The sequence below is a fragment of the Ostrea edulis genome, chromosome 4 (assembly GCF_947568905.1).
Source record: "Ostrea edulis chromosome 4, xbOstEdul1.1, whole genome shotgun sequence".
NCBI lineage: Eukaryota > Metazoa > Mollusca > Bivalvia > Ostreida > Ostreidae > Ostrea > Ostrea edulis.
The window spans coordinates 6,126,642-6,153,314 of NC_079167.1; the positions used below are offsets into that span (position 1 = coordinate 6,126,642).

Below are 26,673 nucleotides of genomic sequence, written 5' to 3' on the forward strand. Positions count from 1 at the left end.
TCTCAACGAATCATGGGGATCTGCCAATTGTTGCAGTAATGTTGACCAGGCATACTGAATTTTTTTTATCTCGTACAACAAGTCCATGAAATCATGACCTCATGGACAAAACCGAATGGGTGAAGTTACAGAATTATGACCTGGGGACAAAAATATGTCTACAGTATGTTCAAGTACAAAGATACATCCGACATTAAAACTAGCCAAGTTATGTTGATATATTTTATTGGGAATGAAGCCATTATACATTTGAGGTGTATTAATAAAACAACAATGTTATCAGACAACCAGATTTCTAATGAAAATGTCGATTCTAATCCTGTAAGAATGAAGGTAAATTTTCTTTTCAGTCTACTGTTCACCCTTACTGCAATCTGACACAACACTTGTACATGTCCATTGCATGACACACATCCAACTAGATGTGGAACCATCTCAATTTCCTATCAGTGATTGGGAGGACACAGTTAAAACAAATTGACCTGCAGTCTGTTAATTTGTCAGGACATTTGAATCACACTTTTTGTTTTTTCCATAATGGTTCATCATGATCTTCCTCCTTTTCTTTATCTTCCTCCTCCTGGAAGATTTTTTGAGGCTGGGTCCTAAAATGATTTGTAGAATTTAGATGTCAACATTTTTCATGTAAAAATAAGATCAAACCAGCTCATGATAAAATACAGGTAAAGTATTTAGCATTCATTGGATTTGAAGGAAACACTTCATGCTTAAACTGCATTAGAAAATATGCTGTTATAATTCAGAATACGGAGAAAGAGATAAGCTGTTGTAAATATACATTGCAATTAAGAATACGAGTATGGTATGTTAATTAAAACTTGTATAGTTTACTTGTTGTAAGCTGGGTCAATCCAAAATGGGTTTTCTGCAGCCTCCTTGGCATGTCTTAAAATGGCTGCCCTAGGGTCATTTTCGTATTTATCTGGTTTCCGCTTCACCAGACTCTGAGCCACATACTGAGCTAGTGTGGCTCCTTTCACACCCAACCGACCACCCTCACCTGGGGAGAAAATGCATCTCATTACACAAAACATCATCATCATCTGAACTTCAATGTAGACTTCTAATTACAAAAATATGAGATGATAAAGTATCCACATTTAATTTTACATGTGCAACACTGTAGAGGGTACACATGAAAGTTTTCAGTTAATACACCTGAAATGGATTAATTGTGTTCATACCTGGTCCAGTCACAGGCAATTCTGGTCGCTTAGATTTAATGGGGTCCTTCCTAACTCTCTCTTCAAATTTCTTGGTACTGGTAGATTTGGTTTCTTTGAACATCGGCAAAGCATAAGCTGCAAGGAGGAAGATCATTTTTGCATATAAATTTTGAAAATAGAATCATTCATTATAATGAGTGTGGAATAATGAAATTTCACCCTTGGGACAAATTTTATGGTCTAGGATGAGGATTTGCCGAGTCTTGAGATCATGAGTCTTGACCCCCGAGTGGAATTTCACTGTCCCTTGTAAGTTTATAATGAATGATTATTTTTCTCACATGATATTCACAGTTTAGTGCATTAATTCAGTAGTTTTGAGAAAATTCAAATCGGCAAAATCCTCACATCAATTTCTGCCATTTTTTCTAAAACTAGTATGCTCATCTTTGAACGAGACTTATTATGGTATAGAGATGTCTGTATGTTTGTCTGTCCATGCGTATATGTTGCAATTTTGATTAATTTTTTCTTCAATTTTTGAGAAAATTACAGGTTGTTAAACTTGGTCAGTTTTGATGAAATATTACAGAGAGGACATTTCTTCTTTAAACTCCTCCCACAGTTTTCAAGTGAGGACATTCTTACTTTACAGAATGTGTTTATGGGTATTGTGGATGTGGCAAGGATTTTGATTTTCTTCAATTTTTGTTTGTTTTAAAGAAAATTGCAGGTTGTTGAACTTAGTAAGTGTTGAGGATATATTACAAAGCAAGTACATGGTTTGTCCATTTAACTTCTCTTACAATTTTCAAGCAAAGGCCTTTGTAAACAACTTGATGTGTGTATTCCAACAACTTTGATTCAATCCAATTTTCTAATTTTCTTTGTTACATGAAAATATTACTGTAACAGAATGTAATTTTGGGGTAGTATTTGACACAGGGCTCTTGGTTTGTCTTCCTACCATCTGTTACAATTTTAAGACTATGATACTTTTTTCATCATACGATGCAAAAAAAAGTATATCACAGCTATCGTAGATGATGGCTGATACTACCTTAAGTAAAGTTCTACAACTCGTGGCTTAGAAATACATCCTACATGTACAAAAACTTGTGAATGGTGTAGACCATTTCCGATACTCGTTTGTCATCTTCTTGATATACATGTATAATTTCTGAAATGGGTTTGAATTTTATGTAGTAATATTACTGTAATTCTTATATTGGTCTGGTTAACTCAATGGTTAGATCACAAAAATAGTAATGCAAGGGTCCCTGGTTTGATTTTCAATTTTAGCTGAAATGTCACAAAAAATTATTGTTGCATGTTTCCTTAAATGCAAAAACTAAGTAGACAATCCGAAAGAAGTATACCTGAAAATGATTTACACTTTATTTAAGCTAAAAAAAAAACAACCCAAGGCTGTCTTCCAGAGAGCTATATCAAAACATGTAAATCATAGACAGGAGGCTCATTCAATCATCAAAGTTGGGTTGAAATTCAAAGATTGAATACACTCAATGACATTCAAATCTAGGCATGCTATGTACCTTTTTTTTTTTTAATTTACTCATAAATTTATTAACATTACAACTAGTAATTCCCATGTCAAAATCAATGAAATTTGCACATCTTCAATACCCATGCATCACTCTGAATTGATCGAATTCAAGCTTGAAAATTGTGAGAGGCATTAGAAGGACAAGCTGTGTTCTCTATAACTGTACTAAAACCACCCAAAATTAAGCAAATTGCAATCCATGAAAAGGAAACCAAAATCTGTGCTATGTACTTCTTCAATACCCATACAAGTGATGTTGCTGTATCAATAAAGGTTCCGTCTAAAGATGGGCATATAAAAAATACTCTTAGTATAATAATAGATAATTAAATAATGCATTATTTTTATGGCAATAGACTTACGTGTGATTATTTGTTGAGATGCTAAAGCTAGCACCTGCTTAGATTTCCTGGGCTGTTTCACCATGCACAGCATTGCTCCCCTGTTAAAAACATTTAATGATGCAAATTGCAAAATAACTTTTTGAGTCAAATACCATACAACTACATGCATTGAGTTAAAGTTGTACCACAGCAGTATAAAGGATAAATCTTACCTGTGACTTTTATCAGGATCATAATACAGATGAGCCTTTCCATCACTACAGCCAATGACTATCTGGTTTAGTTTGGGATGCCATATACACCGTACAACACTCTGTCACGAAACATTGGTAACAATCACTACCCAATTAAAAGAACCACTCTGATGTGTACTTTTCAATGGACATACCCTTTTTAACAACTAGCACATGTATGACTATTCTATAGATCTTACTTAACAAAGTATTCAATATTTACCATTACCAAAATTCTATAAATCTTACTTAACAAAGTATTCAATATTTACCATTACCAAAATCAGATGGTTAAGAATAGTCCAACACATGGTTAAGAAGAGTCCAAGACTGTAATCTTAAGAAAACTTACTGATTCAGCCACAGTAATTTCGGACACTATATCTAATGACTCTCGTTCCATGAAAAGAAGCTGACCATCTCCCTGTTTCTTTACAGAGGTTCCTGTTAACACCATTCTGTCATTAGGACTAAAAATGCAGTCAGTCCTGTAAGATAAACATGTACATGTGTTTATATCCAAGTATACAGGTTGATTCAAAATATCAGGTACCCTTTTTTTAAATTTTGACTTTAAAAAGTCATGGATAATGAAACACTTTTTAAAAAGGAAGAAAATGCAATGGACATAACTGAGATTTGAACCCAGGCAGGTGCTCTACCAACTGAGCTATCTAGCATCGGTGATTGAACCCAGCTGACCACCACACTACTATTTACAATATACAAGAAAATATGGGAAAATGTTGACATCATAACATACCTTGTTAATTCAGTATATCAATTCAGAGGCCTGCTGAAATTGTTCAATTGTATTTCGAGACTATTTTTAACTTAAACATTCACCATTCTCATACTCATTCACCATTCTCATACTCATTCACCATACTCATACTCATTCACCATACTCATTCACCATACTCATACTCATTCACCATACTCATACTCATTCACCATTCTCATACTCATTCACCATACTCATTCACCATTCTCATACTCATTAACCATACTCATACTCATTCACCATTCTCATACTCATTAACCATACTCATACTCATTAACCATACTCATACTCATTCACCATACTCATACTCATTCACCATACTCATACTCATTCACCATTCTCATACTCATTCACCATACTCATTCACCATTCTCATACTCATTAACCATACTCATACTCATTCACCATTCTCATACTCATTAACCATACTCATACTCATTCACCATTCTCATACTCATTCACCATTCTCATACTCATTAACCATACTCATACTCATTCACCATTCTCATACTCATTCACCATACCCATACTCATTCACCATTCTCATACTCATTCACCATTCTCATACTCATTCACCATACCCATACTCATTCACCATTCTCATACTCATTCACCATTCTCATACTCATTCACCATTCTCATACTCATTAACCATACTCATACTCATTCACCATTCTCATACTCATTCACCATACTCATACCCATTCACCATACTCATTCACCATTCTCATACTCATTCACCATACCCATACTCATTCACCATTCTCATACTCATTCACCATTCTCATTCACCATACTCATTCACCATTCTCATACTCATTAACCATACTCATACTCATTCACCATTCTCATACTCATTAACCATACCCATACTCATTCACCATTCACCATACTCATTCACCATTCTCATACTCATACTCATTCACCATACTCATACTCATTAACCATACCCATACTCATTCACCATTCTCATACTCATTCACCATTCTCATACTCATTCACCATTCTCATACTCATTCACCATACCCATACTCATTCACCATTCTCATACTCATTCACCATTCTCATACTCATTCACCATTCTCATACTCATTCACCATTCTCATACTCATTAACCATACCCATACTCATTCACCATTCTCATACTCATTCACCATTCTCATACTCATTAACCATACTCATACTCATTCACCATTCTCATACTCATTCACCATACTCATTCACCATTCTCATTCACCATTCTCATACTCATTCACCATACTCATACCCATTCACCATACTCATTCACCATTCTCATACTCATTCACCATACCCATACTCATTCACCATTCTCATACTCATTCACCATTCTCATTCACCATTCTCATACTCATTAACCATACTCATACTCATTCACCATTCTCATACTCATTCACCATTCACCATACTCATTCACCATTCTCATACTCATACTCATTCACCATACTCATACTCATTGACCATACCCATACTCATTCACCATTCTCATACTCATTCACCATTCTCATACTCATTCACCATTCTCATACTCATTCACCATTCTCATACTCATACTCATTCACCATTCTCATACTCATTCACCATACTCATACTCATTCACCATTCTCATTCACCATACTCATTCACCATTCTCATACTCATTAACCATACTCATACTCATTCACCATTCTCATACTCATTAACCATACCCATACTCATTCACCATTCACCATACTCATTCACCATTCTCATACTCATTCACCATACTCATACTCATTCACCATACTCATACTCATTCACCATACTCATTCACCATACTCATACTCATTCACCATACTCATTCACCATACTCATTAACCATACTCATTCACCATTCTCATACTCATTCACCATTCTCATACTCATTCACCATACTCATACTCATTCACCATTCTCATACTCATTCACCATACTCATTAACCAATCTCATACTCATTCACCATACTCATACTCATTCACCATACTCATACTCATTCACCATTCTCATACTCATTCACCATACCCATACTCATTCACCATACTCATACTCATTCACCATTCTCATACTCATTAACCATACCCATACTCATTCACCATACTCATTCACCATTCTCATACTCATTCACCATACTCATACTCATTCACCATACTCATACTCATTTACCATACTCATACTCATTCACCATTCTCATACTCATTCACCATACTCATACTCATTCACCATACTCATACTCATTCACCATTCTCATACTCATTCACCATACTCATACTCATTCACCATACTCATACACCATTCTCATACTCATTCACCATACTCATACTCATTCACCATACTCATACTCATTCACCATACTCATACACCATTCTCATACTCATTCACCATTCTCATACTCATTCACCATTCTCATACTCATTCACCATACTCATACTCATTCACCATACTCATACACCATTCTCATACTCATTCACCATTCTCATACTCATTCACCATTCTCATACTCATTAACCATACTCATACTCATTCACCATACTCATACTCATTCACCATTCTCATACTCATTCACCATTCTCATACTCATTCACCATTCTCATACTCATTCACCATACTCATACTCATTCACCATACTCATACACCATTCTCATACTCATTCACCATTCTCATACTCATTCACCATTCTCATACTCATTCACCATACTCATACTCATTCACCATACTCATACTCATTCACCATTCTCATACTCATTCACCATACTCATACTCATTCACCATTCTCATACTCATTAACCATACTCATACTCATTCACCATACTCATTCACCATTCTCATACTCATACTCATTCACCATACTCATACTCATTCACCATACTCATACTCATTCACCATTCTCATTCACCATACTCATTCACCATACTCATACTCATTCACCAGCAAGTGATTTGCACAATACAAAACGGATATCCATCAGACACTAAGCCTACTAAAAGTATGTAGGTTGGTGTCAAGTAATTTCAAAAGACAGGTTCAGTTGAGGACAATTGCTGAAAAAATGCTGGACAGCCTCAGAGAAGAAGGGGCATTGAAAACATTGTACACTATTTGTCCAAAGAAAGATTTCAGAAATGCCACAAAAGTGATCGCTACTCAATCTTGCTGAGGTGTAAATTGATCTGTGCATTACACAGAATAATAGGTTATCAAAGTATGATTACAGTCATCTAAACAAAGGCAACTTACACAGAATAATAGGTTATCAAAGTATGATTACAGTCATCTAAACAAAGGCAACTTACACAGAATAATAGGTTATCAAAGTATGATTACAGTCATCTAAACAAAGTTAACTTACACAGGATAATAGGTTATCAAAGTATGATTACAGTCATCTAAACAAAGTTAACTTACACAGGATAATAGGTTATCAAAGTATGATTACAGTCATCTAAACAAAGTTAACTTACACAGAATAATAGGTTATCAAAGTATGATTACAGTCATCTAAACAAAGGCAACTTACACAGAATAATAGGTTATCAAAGTATGATTACAGTCATCTAAATAAAATTAACTTACACAGAATAATAGGTTATCAAAGTAAGATTACAGTCATCTAAACAAAATTAACTTACACAGAATAATAGGTTATCAAAGTATGATTACAGTCATCTAAACAAAGGCAACTTACACAGAATAATAGGTTATCAAAGTATGATTACAGTCATCTAAACAAAGGCAACTTACACAGAATAATAGGTTATCAAAGTATGATTACAGTCATCTAAACAAAGGCAACTTACACAGAATAATAGGTTATCAAAGTATGATTACAGTCATCTAAACAAAGGCAACTTACACAGAATAATAGGTTATCAAAGTATGATTACAGTCATCTAAACAAAGGCAACTTACACAGAATAATAGGTTATCAAAGTATGTTTAGTCATCTAAACAAAGTTAACTTACACAGGATAATAGGTTATCAAAGTATGATTACAGTCATCTAAACAAAGGCAACTTACACAGGATAATAGCTGACCAAATTTTCTCGTACTTTCAGAGGTTTCTTGAAATTCCTTATATCCCAGAGTTTAAGTGTGTCATCACCTGCAAAAGAAATGCCCAGTAATCGTGTGTCATGGCAAAGAAACTGGATTTATAGCAGAATTTCCTCTCTCACAATGATAGTAAAACATACTATAGATTCCTTATTTTACGCGAGTACTTAATATCAGGAAATGACTCGTATGGGTCAAATCGCGAGAGCATAAATTCGCAAGTGCTCTGTTGATCAAGAGTCTTTACATGTATTTTAGCTATATAAAGATAAAAGCGAGTAATTTTATTTTGCGAGCGATGCTTCTCGCGAAATTACGTGATAATAAATTTCACGCGTATATTTAGGAATTTACAGAATACAGTGTAAATAGTTTATATACAAGACTCGCCTCCTCTAGATGCCAGACATTGTCCATCGTATGAGAAACACAAACAGGAAGTATCAGTACCATTCATATGACATCCTCTGTTCATGAGTGCTACATTCACCTGTGTAGTAAATAAATGTACATTATATTATGACAGACGTCCTTTGTCCCCACTGATTTTCTCTTCTTCTGTGGAATGTGTGGCCTTTGTGTTTAAAAATACATGTACAATATGTACATAGTTTTAAGAGTGCAAGTCTTTCAGGCTAGGTAATAGGTATCCTGATTACCATCCATTCACAAGAACAATGAAATGTTAAATAACAATCTTACAAATGATTTGTTATGATCCCAGATCTGGATGGATCCATCCTGACATGCAGCTGCCACCCAGCGGCCATCGTTGCTATAGGTACAGGCTGTGGGGACTATTTTCCTCCCCTGCTGGGATTTAGGTTTGATACAGTTTTTGTGTTTCTTCCCCTCGGAGTTCACATCCCACAGTCTCACAGTGCTACCAATGGAATAAGCATGCATTTTTATTTCAATAAATTCCAGAGGGTATTATGCATGTGTTTAACTGTAGAAGAAACTTTCTGTCAGCTTGAAGTAACTAGAAATAATCTTTTTCTAAGGAACTGAAGAATGACGGTTTTGATTTATGAATCTTTGAATAAAGATGGTCTTGGGTACGTGATTTCCTGTTTTAGTTTTTAAGCTAGGACCTTATTAACCATCAAGTGGGTGATACACCATTTACATGTAATTGTATTATAAATTCTACAGTATCTAAGGCTGTCAGCCAAAATATGACTTAAATATTTAAAACTATTCCACATTGCAAACTTGGTGTAGAAGATCATACTGCAAAACAATAAATTGTACAGCAGATGACATTCGCACCTGGACACCCTACATGTATGTAACTTATTTTTACAAAAGTTTAACAATCTGCAATTTCTATGTATTAAAGTAAATAAAATCAAAATCTATGCAATAAGTATATCTTCAATACCCATAAAACTCTGAAATGATAAGGTCCTCGCTTAAAAAACCCAATTAAAACAGGAATTGGACAGAAAAATCATATACCCTCTATACAATGTACCTTCATTCAAAAATAAACAAGAGGCCTATGGGCCACATCATTCACCTGAGTTACCCTAGCTCTGCTGATGTTCTGTTGTGATGTTTTTCAGTCTTTATTCCCATGAAAAATTTTTGACCCCATATCAAGGCATCAACTTAGCCCAAAAGGGTCATAATATAACCAATGTTGAATTCACTTAAAGTTGTATGGTCCAAATTTCAACAAATTTTGTCCACCTTGTAAAAACACTGTTTAATCATAGCACGTACATATTTATGAGGCTGTACGACATGTCATACATTATTTCACCTACTTTAACCAAAATTAATTAGTTTTAAATTAAATTACAACAACTGTCACTCGGCCATTTCTAATGCAAATCAAGTGACAGTCATGTGTCCTGTTTGAGGTAAGATCATGATTTGAACAAACTTGAATGTACTTGATGTCAGGAAGCTTTCATGTAAATTTCAACTTTTCTGGACCAGTGGTTTTTAAGAAGAATTTAAATGACCCCACCCTATTTTTGCCTTTTCTTGATTATCTTTCCTTTGGGGGGAGCATGGCCTTTCATTTGTACAAATTTCAATCCTCTTTACACAAGGATGATTTATGCAAAGTTTGATTGAAATTGGCCCAGTGGTTCTTGAGAATTTTTTTAAAAGATACCACAAAATTTTCACAAATTCTAAATTACATAACTTGAATCCTCTTTACCCAATCATGCTTTTTAACAACTTTGGTTAAAAATTAGTCCTGTGGTTCTAGAAAAGAAGACGTAAATGTTAAAAGTTTATAGATAGATGGATGAACAAACAGACACCAGGCAAATGGTTCAGAAAAGTTCACTTGAGCTTTTGAACAAAAGTTTGATGATTTGTAATTTTCATAAAAATTAACGATAAATCAAAATTCATACAAACACTGTGTAAAATAAGAAGTTAATTGCTTGAAAAATTTCAGAGTTAGTTTAAAAACCGGCATTCCACATAAAGGGGCATAACTCTTGCAAATGTTGAATGTGGAGTGGAGTTTTTCAGAAAACCTGGACAGAGGACAGCCAGCCAGCCATCCCTGTACCATGATGCATCCTATCCAAAAATAGGCACACATAAAGGAAAATTTTACAAACCCATCATTGGAACAAGTCATAAATTCTTCTTTCATTTTTGGATTCCAACTGCCCCCATTTAACATAGCTGTATGTCCCTGCAACACAAACCAATCATAAGTTACAATGTGTTTCAAACAAATCAGATACTATAATATACTAAAAATTGGAAAACATGCTGGAGCATTCAATATCACTACATAATAATGACATTTTGAATATACCTTGCCAAAACAGTAATCGGTGCACTGTGTTAAAACACTGACAACTATTTTGGCATAGTACACACAAAATATAACATTAATATCATTATTATGCTGACTGTCAATATTTTTTTCAAAATATTAGGGTTTGTCATAGAGCAGAGGGTGATCACTCATTTTATTTGTCCATATCATTAAAAGTGGTCACAACTCATCATTTTAGTGCTATTTGAATATTCATAACGGTTACATTGTAGTGCTATTTGAATATTCATAACGGTTACATTGTAGTGCTATTTGAATATTCATAACGGTTATATTGTAGTGCTATTTGAATATTCATAACGGTTACATTGTAGTGCTATTTGAATATTCATAACGGTTACATTGGTTAGTGGTAAACTTTAGTACATACATGTACAGGTTAGACAGTTTTAATCACCGGTGCATGCATGGTCATTCAGTTCAGTTGGTAGAGCACCTAACTAGAGATTTGGGGGATATGGGTTCAAATCCCAGTCTGTTGCAGGTGAAGTCCTGCCAGGGGCAAAAAGAATCTGAGTTGTGTGTCTTTGAGGGCAAAGACATATTAAAGATGGGGAATGTAGTGGTCAGACAGGTTTTATCGCCGGTGGCCAGATAGCTCAGTTGATAGAGCACCTGACTAGAGATTCAGGGAGCCCGGTTATATAATTTATCCATAATCAGTTTAGTGGTTCTGTGGACTAGTGGACAGTGTGTTTGCTTGGTGCTTGGTCCTGGAATCAAGTCTGCATTTTGGAAACTATTTATCTGAATTTCATGTTGTTCTAGTTCACACTATATTAAATATTTGAACAAGGCAAAAAAGAGAAATAGTGATAGTGCACATTTGTAAATAATGGCAGGGTATTGAATATCACAAAATGCTGATCATACTTGTATAAAAAATTTAATGTACTTTTAAAGACATGTCCTTTTTACGAAATATAAACTATTCTATTGTGATACATTATTGAAATCAGCCACCAAATTTATTAATTGTAAAAACAGCTGTGCGCCTCTTGCGGTATATTTACGATTAAACAGTCCTTAATCTACCAGTTATCTTTAATAACCAATCACTACCTTAGTACTAGTCATGTCTACAATGTACGGGTCCCCCTTGGCACACTCCAACTTCTCAAATCCATCACGGTCAACCACTTTGGCCCGGCAATTACCAGCTATGATCAGAATCATTTCACCTGTGGCACTATACTGCAGTTGCTTCAGGAGATGACTGTGTTCAAGAAAATGTTTGTACCATTCATAAAATCCCACTTTGAAATCTTTCAAATGAAAATTTTACTTTTTTCATCTTCCACGAACTTATGACGTGTACAAGGTTTAAAAACAGTATAATGATCCTAAACAATATAAGCAAGTGACATGTTGTAACTGAAATACACCAGAATAAAAATTAATTAAAAAATCCTTTTATATAAGAATGGACGTTACAAACATAATAAAGTTATTTCAATCTCAATTTCAACCTTTCATAAATTTTAATGTTCTTGAATGATTGCTATGAAGTTTGAACCTCTCACATGTTTTCGGTTCCTACATGACTAAAATTTTTTTAACCTTTCACATGGTTTAATGTTTCGAAATGATTGCAGACTTTGGTCCATTCCAGCAAAATCCCAAAACTTGACAATAAAGTCATGTCCTCCTGTGACCAGTCGAGCTCCGGATGGATCCAGGGCTAAGGACGACACCTACAGAAATAAAAGTCAGTAAGATGTAACTCAAAATCACTATCTTCACAACTATCATTTTTGTTGATGGATAAAAAGAAAGGTGTGATTCATGTATCATGTACCTTAAAAATGGTTTCTTTTCCATAATTCTTTGTATCATATAATTGCTTAACATTGAAGAAACATTCAGAACAATTAAAAAAAAACATCTTACAGCTTTTAATCCATGGCCCAGGGAAATTTCATGAGATGAAGGTATTTTCTTGTCTAAAGTCTGGAAGAAAAGAATAGAATATGAAATAATCATGCAGTACCTTCTTATAAATATTTAACCTTGGTTAAATTTGAGAAAATTTGAACCATTTTAAAAGAATGCATTGACATAATTCCTACTTCTTCTTCTTCCTCTTCATCCTCATCATCTGAATCTTTTGATGTGGACAATCCAGGAGGTAATGGAGGTCCTATCACATCATCATCTGTTGCGGTTTTGGGTCCCTTGGCTATATCTGGAGGGAGTGGGGGACCTATCATATCCTCTTCATCACTATCCTTCTCTTTGGACAAAATCTGAGATTGCGAAGGTCCTTCCTGGTCAACAGTTTTGGAAGATCTGTGAGCAGCCGGAAAAGGTAGACCTCTGACATCATCATTACTGGTTCTAGCATGGTCTACATTCTCCTCAAATTTACCTAGATGAGGCACATATAATTTGCAAGCTATAGTGAGTGTATCACTTCTTTTGTTTTTGCTTGTTTCTTTATTTTAAGGGAAAGTGAGGGTCCACAGAGATGAAAAGAAAGATTAAATATAATTTGTTTTTGTTAAAAACAAATATTTCCAAGTCCCCCCCCTTGAAAGTGCTCCAAATTACACACCCTTCCCCTTAGTTTTCTGCAAGGTATGGAGGAGAGAGCATGTGCAGGAAAGTCTTAAAGATTCAACATCAATGTGACCAATGTCATTCTTGTATATCAAACAAAAGTAATGACTGTTATGTTGAAGTACCAGGAGAAAAGTGAACATACCTTTGTACATGAACAAAAGGTATAAAACACTCCTCTTTGATCCACTGTAAATTGTAGGAAAATATTAGATCCCTGGTTCAGAACAATGTGAACATCACTAAATGATGATGAAATATTGTATAAAAAAAAAAAAAAAAAAAAAAAAAAAAAAAAAAAATTTTAAAGACTCTCTGATAAGCCATATAGGAGAAGTGTTCACAAGCTATTTTAAACCCTCTACCCCTCTTAGACCAACTATAACTTTAAGGATAGCAATTGGATCCTCCTGTTCTGACAATATGCACATCTGCAAATGGTATACAAAGTTTCAAGTCTATTGGATAAGCTATATTAGAGGAAAAGTGTTCACAAGCTATATCACATCTCCCCCCCCCTCCCCTCTTAAATCCACTATAACTTTTAGGAAAATAATTGGATCCTCACGTCCCCATAATATACACATCTATGAATTGCAATGAGACATTGTACAAAATTTCAAGTCTATCTGATAAGCCATACAGGAGAAGAAGCATTCACAAGATTGTGTGACAAAGTCAGACAAGCAGACAGAATGTAAACAATATGTCTCCCCCTGGAAGAAGTGAGACATAATCATGGGAAAACATTTAAAGGGTCAAATGACTTCATTCTCCTAGTATGCAAGAGATTTGTACATTAACTGTGTGCAAAATTTGAATTTAAATTACTTTCTTCTGTGTGTGGTTCAATATCAAAATCATAAATGTCACTAAACATAGCCAAATCTAACTGTTGTAGTAAAGATGGTAATGACATTTGACCATGACCCCATAATATTTGATCTTCACTTTATTACAAAATACAACTTCTTTTCATACAAAGGATAATAATTTTGCAGCTAACCTGTAGTGCATTTATAGTTATCTGTAAACACCACTATACTTGTTCTATAAGTTCTTGGAATGTGTAGAAGGCATATTGATAGGAAAAATGATGAGGTATTGGAGCGAGTTGGTAAAATAGTTGAGTAGAGTTGGCATATCAGTTGGGGCAAGTTGGTATATTAGTTCAGATGAGTTAAAACACAGTTGGGGCAAGATGGCAAAAAATTAGGAAGAGTTAGTTAGGGCAAGTTGGCAAAGAGGCAAGTTGCCCTGCAAGTTCTTCCAGGCTCATTTTATATTCTTTTAGCTTTTATTTTACAATTTACTGAACTGTTCACAGTGAATAAAAACACCACTGGTTACAAGTAATACATGGAGTCACATGCTATTAAAGGGACTGGTTCATGTTTTGTGAAAGAAATGTTTTTAATTTTTTATGTTAAAAATTAAAAATATAGCTCATTTAATGTTGACAACAAAAATTTGGACGGTCTGAATGCATGGATAAGAGCAACATTTTAGCTTTGATTCTGTGTTATGTAAACAAAGACTCGAGTGTAATATCTTCTCTTCAGAACTTATGTCTCGTAAGCATCTATTTCATGTGTTTAGTTTAAATGTCTATTTCTCATTGTGTTGTCAATGTGTAAAATCGTATTTAACATTATAGTCTGAGGTGAAGATAACAAACAGTGATCAATCCTATAACTCCTATAAACAATACAAAATAGAGAGCTGGGCAAACACAGACCCCTGGATGTTTCAGAGGTGGGATCAGGTGCCTAGGAGGAGTAAGCATCCCCTGTCGAATGGTCACACTTGCCATGAGCCCTATATCTTGATCATTTGTAAGAAAAAATGTTACACATATAATCTTAGATAAATAACATATCATTATACCTTGATTACGATCTATGGCTGATTGTCTGGCCTCCTTAAACATTTCCATGAAGTCAAATGTACGGGCTTTCTTTTGAGAAGCTAAAAAGTGAACAATATGAATAATTGAATATGATGAAAATAATCACACTTCCAATGTATAACTTAAGTTATTCAGCATTTTCTTAGAAACATGCTTGTTGTAACTAAATATTCATAAAAATAGGAGCAATTATCCATAAGAATAATTGCGAATGCACACAGTTCTCACAGTTATAAAGTGTAATTTAACAAACCATCATCCATATTGTCTGTCATTTCCGATTATAGTCGATGGAACTATCTACTGCTAACTTTGTGGCATCCCAATATCGTCTGATTTGTTTAGTTAGCTGTAATATGTATAAAATTAATTCACAGGTCATTGCATACACATCAGCTTCTTGTACGGTGCAATGAAAAATTCGAATTTTCTCTACACTTACTAATTTTACTATCTTCACTGGCCATATACGTTAACAAGAGGAAATTTACGAATAATACATTTAAATCTGCAGTAAATAAATGCCATCCTGAATAAATTTGTAACTTTTTCTCACACGATTTTCTAACATTGATGTTTACCTATATCTTGTAAAAAGTTGTTTTCCTCCAATATACCGGAAGTGGATTTTTAAAAAGAGAATTTGAACCATAAATCATTCGATTTTCGTTTTGCTCTGATTACACGGGCGCATTTAGAAGGACATGGTGTACAACATTTTTTGGAATATAATACGCTTTATTTTTTGAAATACGAACTATTCAAAGTGTTGAATACTTATATTATTAGAAGAAAAAATAATTAATACTAAGTAGGCTAATATATTTTAAAATTCAATGTTTGCCTGCCTATATACTATCCGTCCACAGGCGCTTGTCTCATAAACCTGGCAAGCTATATATGATAACAGTTTATATAGTGTAGCTTGCCAAGTTTATGAAACAAGCGCCTGTGTGTCCGTCATACTTGTGTAACTAGCAAAGAAACCGCAATAGTGACCACATAACTAGTCCGAAATATATACCCTATACCATACATATTCTTGCTGCATATGTCAAGATACATTTGGGCATTCTGTTGGTCAACTGCCTTGGGGCCATCCCAACCCCCTATTTCATAATTGTTGAAATATATTTAAAACAATATTGAGGTCTTGACTCCTAAACCATATATATTAAGAAGAATTCTGGGAACCAGGTTTTTGTAGAAAAGAGTAGTTTTCGACCACATTTGGCCCCCAGGGTGAAAAATGAAAATTCCAAAACCTTATTGCACATCTGCAGGACACCACCAATCATTTTCCAAAAGATAATTTGGCTACTGCATAAAATGTATGAGAAGCTCTGGGAATCAGGTTTTTCTAGAAAACCCCCACACGCCCCCCCCCTCCCCCCCCCCCCGCCCACCTTTGACCCCCAGGGTGAAAAAAAAATCGAAACCTCATTGCACATCTGCACGGTAACAACAATATTCCCGAACTTTCTTTAGAAAATGCGGGTTTTCTACAGAGTAGGAACAATCTATATTTTTTTCTTGCAATACTTTGTTGATTGTACCGGCCAGTCTCTTTCAGGGATGAAAGCCAATTTTAAGATTTGTAAAAATCGCCTAACCCTAGCTGTAACCCTAACCTCTAACTAGTAACCCTAACCCTAATTCGATCTTTCATACCCTTTCAAACGTATTTTCAATAGGCCTATATATCATTGGCCTATATCTTTCTTGACTGTGCCTTTGATATATGATTTGATTTACCAAATACATTTTTAGAATTCCTTTTTGTTTTTTCAAAGTCTTGGGTTGATATATATTCAAGAGAACTTAAGCTCCGTTTACGTGCGCCTTTTAATTTATGGTGTAATGTGATATGGGGAGGTGGGGTGTTAGCAAGATTTGTGCGCGAGTATATTTGCCCAAAATTTACACTTTAGCCCTATACTATTCACATGTGACCTTTGACTAATGCAAATTTTACTCCCGACATGTAATTGCAATTTTTGCGATGCGTTCACCTGCACTACCAACTGTGTATAAATCAGTATTTATTTGTTTATTTCCAAGTAATATAACCTGATCAAAATAAAGGGCTCACGGTGGGTGTAACAGGTCGACAGAGAATGCTTACTCCTCCTAGGCACCTGCTGCTACCTCTGGTATACCCAGGAGTCCGTGTTTGCCCAACTCTCTATTTTGTATTGCATATAGGAGTTATGAGATTGATCACTGTTCGATATCTTGACCTTTCATGGATACGTTTTGAAGAAGAAGACGGGTACTTCCTCGTTATGACGTCATACGTATGTCATTTCTTGTTCAAAATGATATTTGAACGTACCGAACACAGCAGAGGGTTACTACACTAGAATAGAATATTTTGTAGCAGGTCTGGCGTTCGTATAGTCTGTACTTCGCGTTGTGTTTGTTTTATTTTATGTTGATAGTGGCGACTCCGAAACGACCCAACTACACTATGATTTTAAACTTGAAAATAAATTCAATTGAAATGAAAATAAGATAAATAACACTTTACGAATTTATTACCAGTATGAATGTGACAAATACACACTCCTAAAGCCTAGAACTTAGCGTAGAAACTATCAAGAAATTCTCCCAAAAGGTAATAATAATAATTTAGTAAGTAAAAATGGGCAAAGTAAATGAAAACGTAATTCCAAAATAGGAATAATGGAAGGAGAAGAGTAGCTAGCAAGGCCAGCTGTCTCGCTTCGACGAATAATAAGCTGCATGGCTTTATATAGCAAATTAAACAATAGAAACTGTCATTAAAGTTATTGGCTGAAAGATAAAGTGGGCGTGGTCAAATACAACGGGTGAATAACTTACATCGGGATCGAAATCCAGAAATAAAAGTAAAAGTAAAACCCAAACTACCACAATTTCTTCAACCAATTTGGGCCCACGGAGGTTTAACATCACAGAAACATATGACAAAGGAAAACAAAGACAATAGCACTGCATGATGAACAGAGAGTTAGCCGTCAAATCTATCAATGCATATGCAATACATACAAAACATAATGTTCATATAGTACAAACATAGTAACTATGTTGCAGTAATCAACGTGCATGTTATGAACTTGTACATAACTATATTGTATTGAAGTTACTACCCCTTCTAATAAAGTACATGGTGCAGTTTTGAAGAAAATTAATTATGCAATAAATTTGATACACTCGTAACATGTAACCCTGTACATTTGTATCTGATACTCAGAAGAAGAAGAAAGAAAAACTTGATTTTCACGATTTCAAAAATTAAGTTTAGACTACATGCATAATGTACCAGGCCACTCGCCTGGCTGCTGACAGACGGCTGTATCTCCCCGCGACACCCACTGGTACAAGCGGAAGGAAAAAGTAAAGTACATTGAGAAAGTATAATGTATTGACACATAAAATGTATTAGGCTTGTCCTTAGTACTGGAGAATGGCAAATGGCAAATACCAATCTGACTAAAGTTCAGACCTATATTATACCAGATAGAGAAGAGGAAGTTATGATTTCATTGGCCAATGTTAATGTAAAGTTCACCAGAACAAGACCTTTGATGGGGAGTTATCCGATCCTATATATATATAATATAGGTCTGTACTTTAGTCACATTGTGGCTGATACGTCATAGGAGTATAAATATGGATGAAGGTCAGTTCTACGTTCCCAGGGGATCCGAGGGTCGACCAACATCGTCGCCTCGCCGCAACAAGCTTACTGTAACAAGGCCCCTACTGGGCAGTCTGCATTATAAATCTCTATACACCATCGTCGTCTACGTCACGAGTGCTGGCACGGAGCTCCGAATAGGGAAAATTCCCTCTTCTGTGCAACACCCTCTTTACACGAAAGCTTCCTGACATATTTATATAGTGCAGATTCAAATTTGTTGAAATCATAGCCCCTGGGTGTAGGGTGGGGCCACAATAGAGGATCAAAGTTTTACATGCGAATATATAGGGAAATTATCTAAAAATCTTCTCAAGAACCACTAGGCAAGAAAATTCTAATTTCATTGAAAGCTTCCTGAAATAATGCAAACTTGAGTTTATCACCCCGGAGGTGAAAGATTTAGATGAGAAATAGCGTATAGGGGAAATCTTTAAAAATCTTTTTAAAAACTACCGGACCAGAAAAGTTGAAATTACATGAAAGCTTTCTGATATAGAGTAGACCCAAGTTTGTGCAAATCATGGCTCTCGAGGGTGGGGTAAGACCATTATTGGGGAAAAAGTTTTACTTTCGGATATATTGGGAAATTTTAAACACTGGGTCAGAAAATCGAAAATTTATATGAAAGCTTCCTGACATAGAGTGCATTCAAGTTTGACCTAGTGTAACGTTGATAAAAATCTGACCTATTCAATATCTCTTGAACTATCTACAATAGAACTTTCATGTTTTGCATATAGATTTCTTATGGCAAGGTCTTTCATATCATACCATGATCTATGACCTCGTGACCTTGGTCTTATCCAGAACATGTTGAGGCATCTCTGTGTTATGTGAATTCATTTTCAGTTATGTTGTGATCCTTTGAGGCTAGGTTGGGGCCACAATATGGGGTCGAAATTTTTCATGGAAATAAAGATTGATAAATCACAACAGCTGAACAACAGCAGGGCCAAGGTGACCCAGGTGGGCGATGTGGCCCATGGACCTCTTGTTCAAATGAAGTGCGTTCTTGGCCAATGAGATCAAATTCATAGTTTCAAAAGTATATGTAGTGATACCCAAAAGTTGTTTTCCAAATTCCACTGAAGAGCCGCAAGATGAAAGCGCTGTGGATAAATGTGAAAACTTTTTACCATATTATACATATACAAAGGATTTATATATATATATATATATATATATATATATATATATATTAAGTGATGTTCATCTCTTAAATATACCGACGAGCCCGCAGGACGAAAGCGCTATAGATAAAAGTTTGAGTATTGGATTTTATTTTTTGACTTTACACACACACACACACACACACACACACACACACACACACACACACATACATACATACATACATACATATATATATATATACTTTAAAACATGGGTGTCAATTACGTGTGTGTGGATTTTTTTTATGAATAGCACTTTAAATAATTATTCATTTGTCTGCTCACCATGCAACATTTCTCATAAAACTAATCATTCGATGCTACAAGCTTCTGAAATGAGCATGCATGGATCTTCATAAAGTCATTAACAATTGGCCGTACTGTGTAGTTTGTTTTATTGCTTTTACCAAATAAAAAAAAAATGACATTAGAATTGAACTGAAATTTTATTATTACATGTATATTGAGATATCCACCAATAATTTGGACAAAATTGTATCGATCAATTAAAGCGCTTCACGTTTCATTATAAAGTTATCTTTATAACTTTCGACTCAAACGTGTCCTGTCAAACCGCGCGCGTCATTTCCGTAAAGATGCCGAATAGAGTCTATAGACCAATAAAGATTCAACATGTGCATGTGGCAAAGAAACACGTGCCCACTTGTCGCTGGTCACACTCTGTTAATGAAGATTTCAAACTGCGGCACCACACTAGGCAATATAAGGACGGAAATGGGCTATTTGTACGTGCCGAGCAGAAAAGGCTAAGATCCTTTATGTAGACAGTGAATGCGGTTTTTCGTTTGATTGGTCAAAGGTCATATCAATGGATGCTCTATCAATCCCACCATATTTGCATATATTCATTTAATGTATTTCATTATCAAGAATCAATGCCTTATTTTAATTAAAGAGCCCAGGTTATCATCGTGAAATCCAACGTGCATTTACTCAACTCTTACATCAACATTTTTCTTGGTATAACCTTCGTTCATTAATTAGATATATATATTTATTTTTATAGCATGCTACAAGCTTTACTATCAAACTACTTTAATGAAACAAAAACATTTCAATATTAACAAATTAAAAGACCATTACGTCACGGGAAAATGGATTATTTCCTACGAAATTTCATTTGGCGAATAGGTTAAACTTATCCAAAAATAGAATGGTTTAATGTCTTCCACTGGTTTTCAATCTGTACGAGATGAAAATAACAAAGTTTGTAGTTCCCAAATTTATTCCCGTGCATATTAGATGAGGGCAAAACGACCCTTGACTTAATCCATGTTAACATCACTGGTTTTTTTTTTAAAAAGTCAAATCCGTGTAACTGCGGCAGGAAGGAAGAGACGATTAGTATTATACAATGATATTCGAAAAGAAAAGGAAGTAGCACTGAGATACTGATGTCACGTGGTGTCCCAGATTCCCGATAGGCGGGCTTCCGTATTCACCAAAGAAAGTTCAGAGAACCATGTGGGTAAGTTGAAAAATATCTTCAAGTGAATTTGAAGTTTTTACGAAGTTCTTAATGACTTTCCTAACTAAATCAATTTGAATGTGATGAGTGTATTTTGTAACTCTTATTTTGGTAGGGTGTTTTATTGATACATTTCCAGGATTAACTTGTTTGTATGCGGTTTACACGTGTAAGTGGATATACTGACTTCAAAGATACTTTGAAAGAGTTGGGGAGGAATAACTCAAAGGATACTTACTTATGGTCCCTGAGCTGGCGTTAGACACGCCCCCTTCGGTATATATTCTCCTCAGCATCTATGATCATCATAGAACCACTGACTGAAAATATTTTGAGTTTGGCATTTTATTCAATGGTAAGTAATATATTCATTTATTTATATTTTGAATTAACTTTAATTCTAGATTAAGAGTTTCTAGTATATTCCAGAAATGCTTGTACTGGCACTTGTTCTCTAGTCCAGTTTCGTTAATTTGTTTGAATATTCTAAAATAATTTGTTTTATCTCTTGGTAGATTTTCGATGACATTATACACAAGATATTTTTTTTAACGGCACGTATTGAAAAATTTCAAAATTGTACACTGAAAGAAATATTTGTCGCGTCTGTTTCTCAAAAATTCTCGGAGATCCGTGAAAATTGATGGACAGAAGTATATTTGTGTGTAAACAACTCGGAACAATGGGTCCTTATGTTCCGATAAGAGCACGTCTCTTATCTCATTTCTATTCGACATCTTATATATGAATACTTTTTACCGTTATCTAAAAATCTGGAGTAGAATTTGGAGTGATGACGCACGAAGACAAGGACCCCTTCTTTTCCTGTATCCGCTGAAGGGATGGATGTCGCCGATCTCACTGATCGGGAAAATACAGAGCACAGGAAAAACTGGCTCAGCTCGCTTCTGTATCGCTGTGTCTGATCTTTATAAAATAAGTTATTTTGATGGAACTGAAGATTATGAAGAATTCCGATTTATTAAAATCTATTCTATTACATTTTATAACTTAAAAATATATTCAGAAAGATTATAAAAGAGGGAAAGTAAAGGGTCAACTAATCAACGACATAAAGCAAATGTATATGCATAAATATAAGCTTCAACATTCCATGCAAGATTTCTTCGTAATTACTGGAAACAAAATAATTGTCTCTTTCGACTCTCACTCAAAACATTCACAAGTTATACTTTATAGACATTCGACTGCAAAGCGGTGGGCTTGGTTTTGTAAACGTTGTTTTTACATATTCGATCAGTTCACGTCAGTTACTAATTTCTTTCTAAAATAATGCACCTAAAATGTTTAGCCATTTTGATTTATTTTTCATATGCAAAATGTATATTGTTAATTTTTATGCAGTAATATTTATTATCTGAATATGATTTTTTGTCAAAAATTAAAAATAAGGAGACATGGTGAAAATCAAAGATTGACAAATATAAAATTTACCCTAAACGATCTATCCAGTATAAATGTAATTTTGGAAACTTTATGATACACTTGTTATAATTAAGACGATGAAGACAAGTGTAAATTATTATAATAGTTTATTTTTAAGTTGACCACGACCTACATAATACAAACATTATACTTAATTGTAAATTAATTGTTATAACGTTAATCCTTATAAACCTTATCCTTATAATCCTGATCCTTATAAACCTTATCCTTATACATGTAATACTTATCCTTATAATTCTTATAAACCATATAGTCCTTAATCCTTATAAAACCGTATCCTTATAAACCTTATCCTTATGAATTCCTTAAAAAACTTGAATAGTGACAACATTCATACTGGTACTGGGTGACCAGATTCTCAGCAGAAGTTGTAAAAAGCATTTGTATCACAGGAGGTGTCTCGAATAACCGCAGTACATTGGGTATTAATAACTCATTGTATATATAAATGAACGATGATAATATGCTGTAAACTTTTTAACACTATTTATTGAAAGTTTCACATATTGCGAAGAAGTTTGAACAATTTCCATTAATTGTTCTGCAATCAGCTGAGAAATACTTTTTAAATATGAATATGACCAAACAAGTGTTTTTCAACTGAAATGCAAATTCAACACTCCATGTGATTATTTTTTTAAATTACATTCGTACTTCTAGTTTCATTCTCTCTTCTTTTTTCAGTGATGAGGTAAAGCAATGACGTCAGATTACAAAAGTGGTGGCATTTCCTCTGGTATTGCCCCTGTGTGCTTCGGTGACGCTCTTTGTCCGAGTATCTGTAAACAAACAGAACCTCGTAGTTCCACCAGAAGTTTGTCTTGTGACCGAGACGAAATTTTATCAAAGGAATGTGAGGACAGTGACGATAACGTGTTTTATGACGTAAAACCTAAAGACTCTGGCTTTATATGTCTGCAAAGTGTACCCCTTCTTACATCTCGATCTTCATATCACAGTTCTTCGTCAGACGGTCTGCCTCAGGACGGACCCCTGGACCTTAGACAACGTCGATCAAGTTCCTCTCAAGGCAACGATAACGAAAACGAACCCATCGCTGTACAGAAATTACGACATAAGCGAATGTTCACAAACAGCCGCGAACGGTGGCGACAGCAGAACGTCAACGGCGCGTTTGCCGACCTACGTAAGTTGGTTCCAACTCATCCACCAGATAAAAAACTAAGCAAGCACGAGATTCTTCGCTGTACTATAAGGTACATTAGACTTTTGGAGAATGTTCTGGAATATCAGAATCACGGAGACGTCAAACGCGTGAAAACTGAACACGTCATTACTGACAGTTGGAATCGGGTTTACCACGATGACTCTTCTGATGACGAGAGCCTGCACTCAGCGTAGTTGTCTGTGTTTTATTGAGACCGTGTTTTCATATACATGTAGTATTACCGTGGTTTTTAGAGGTCGAGATAATAAAAGATATATACAGAACATGCTCACACTGTATACATCATAGTTCTGATTGTATTTTGTTCCTTACTTGGGAATTTTTCACTCTCCTTTTTTCATCATTACATCGGCATCAAGAAAATACACTTAATACATGTACTTAATATAAATCTAGATAGTTTGAATGGCGTTAGACAACTGGATGTTACACATGATATTATTAACTACTGATTCACGATTTCCCCCAAAATGTTGTTTTTCACTTTTAATGATCAAAAACTACTGTCTAATGTGTTTAAAAGATTTCACATAAAAATTAAGGTTATACATTATCACAGAAGCTCATTTTAGAGAATTTATGATTTGTTTTGTAAACAAAGATTGAAGTATGTTATTGTTTACAAAATTTTCAAAAGAAATGGAAATTGATCGAAGTTTATTATATTTTTCACATTTCAAGCATTCTTTGGGTAAAATGTGTCACCTAAAAGTTAAAATTTGTGACTATGTAAAATTAAGATGTTTTATATTACAAAATTAATATTTCACTGGTTTGTTTGTATACATTAAAAGACTCGAGTCTTTATTTACATAACACAGATTTAAGGCTAAAATATTGCTTTTATTCTTGCATTCAGAAGGTCAAAATAAAATTAGTTATATTTTTAATGTTTTCCATCAAAAATGAAAAATATCTTTATCAAAAATCGTGAACCAGTCCCTTTAATGTGGCGTCATAGGTTTTTGCAAAATTTTTGATTAATCAAACTTTGTACAATTTATAGAAATATATCTTTTGTAGGAATTTTATTTACTGGGTACAATAAAGGATGTAGTGAACTATTTGATACTGATAAAAGCTATCAAGGGGGTCATTCATATATATATATATATATATATATATATATATATATATAAAGCACAAACAAACAATTATAACACCCAACCTTACGTTTTACCCCTAGGATCTAAACGATAAGTGTGATAGTCAATTAATTAATATATAAAGCACTAAATAATCACAACTAGGTACTGAAAATTTTCGCCCCAGCCCGGGGTCGAACCAGCGACCTACGGCACCCACCGCCTAGCAAGACTGTCAAACCAGTGCGTAAGTCCACTCGGCCACAATGTCGTTTGACAGTCTTGCTAGGCGGTGGGTGCCGCAGGTCGCTGGTTCGACCCCGGGCTGGGGCGAAAATTTTCAGTACCTAGTTGTGATTATTTAGTGCTTTATATGTATATATATATATATATATATATATATATATATATATGTGTGTGTGTGTGTGTGTGTAAATGTCCTCACAATCACGTCCTCATAAATGTGACCTACAGCATGTGAAAGCTGTAAATACGAAACATTAGCTTAGTGAGGACAAGTGGTGTGAGGACATCCTTACTAATATTCTCTCTCAAAAACCTTTTTTTCATAACTCGAAAGAGAGTATTAGATAAACTTTTATAGGTATCCCTATAGCTATACCTAACATAGTACTTTTTTGCCTTTAGAATAATTCTCTTCTACACATTATGAGGGGGCGATAACTCCTTTGCATGTATTTTCTCTATTGTATGTCTATTACAGAATGATTTCCCTGATACATCCACATTTATATGTATTTATAGATTAGCAGTTCTTTTTAACTGTTAAAATTTTATTATTTGATCAGTTTTCATGTATTAATTTTTATTATACTGTTTAACGAAAATTTGTGATTTTCTGATGCTGATAACTTCTGCATGTTTGAATATATATATATATGTCTGACTTGTTTTAAAAGTGACAACATATACATTTTCTTTGATCAATGAATAAATTAAACTATATTAAGTGGAAATTAATACAATTTTTCTACTTTGAATCCATAATGGTGCTAAGTTACATGAGGGTGGAGTTACCTTAATTATATGACGTATGCAGCGTGTGTGATAGGTTTCTAGCATTCTAACGAACACCATACGAAAAAACCACCACCAC

General features: G+C 34.6%; 2 protein-coding genes across 4 annotated transcripts; one reads left to right on the forward strand and one right to left on the reverse strand.

Moving 5' to 3' along the window:
• Window positions 1-208: 208 nt before the first annotated feature.
• On the reverse strand, window positions 209-16,107 carry LOC125667889 (WD repeat-containing protein 70-like). 2 transcript variants are annotated; one of them, XM_048901548.2, is made up of 17 exons: window positions 16,051-16,107; window positions 15,723-15,818; window positions 15,448-15,528; window positions 13,071-13,369; window positions 12,892-12,951; window positions 12,562-12,695; window positions 12,064-12,217; window positions 10,775-10,851; window positions 8,886-9,066; window positions 8,574-8,673; window positions 8,148-8,232; window positions 3,684-3,819; window positions 3,311-3,411; window positions 3,117-3,196; window positions 1,206-1,322; window positions 853-1,021; window positions 209-605 (listed from the first exon to the last, which is right to left on the reverse strand). In XM_048901548.2, exons 2-17 carry the CDS (start codon window positions 15,742-15,744, stop codon window positions 515-517), a joined length of 1,887 nt encoding a protein of 628 aa, XP_048757505.2. In that variant the 5' UTR covers window positions 15,745-15,818; window positions 16,051-16,107; the 3' UTR covers window positions 209-514. The 2 variants fall into 2 exon arrangements, with proteins under 2 accessions (XP_048757505.2, XP_048757506.2); XM_048901549.2 differs by having other exon boundaries at window positions 15,912-16,107.
• Window positions 16,108-21,496: 5,389 nt separating this feature from the next.
• Window positions 21,497-24,763, forward strand: LOC125671396 (T-cell acute lymphocytic leukemia protein 1-like). Of its 2 annotated transcripts, none has more exons than XM_048907125.2 (3): window positions 21,497-21,815; window positions 21,955-22,170; window positions 23,967-24,763. In XM_048907125.2, the coding sequence occupies exon 3, from the start codon at window positions 23,982-23,984 to the stop codon at window positions 24,642-24,644; it is 663 nt and encodes a 220-aa protein (XP_048763082.1). In that variant the 5' UTR covers window positions 21,497-21,815; window positions 21,955-22,170; window positions 23,967-23,981; the 3' UTR covers window positions 24,645-24,763. The 2 variants fall into 2 exon arrangements, with proteins under 2 accessions (XP_048763082.1, XP_048763084.1); XM_048907127.2 differs by having other exon boundaries at window positions 21,765-21,815; window positions 21,931-22,170.
• Window positions 24,764-26,673: the final 1,910 nt, after the last annotated feature.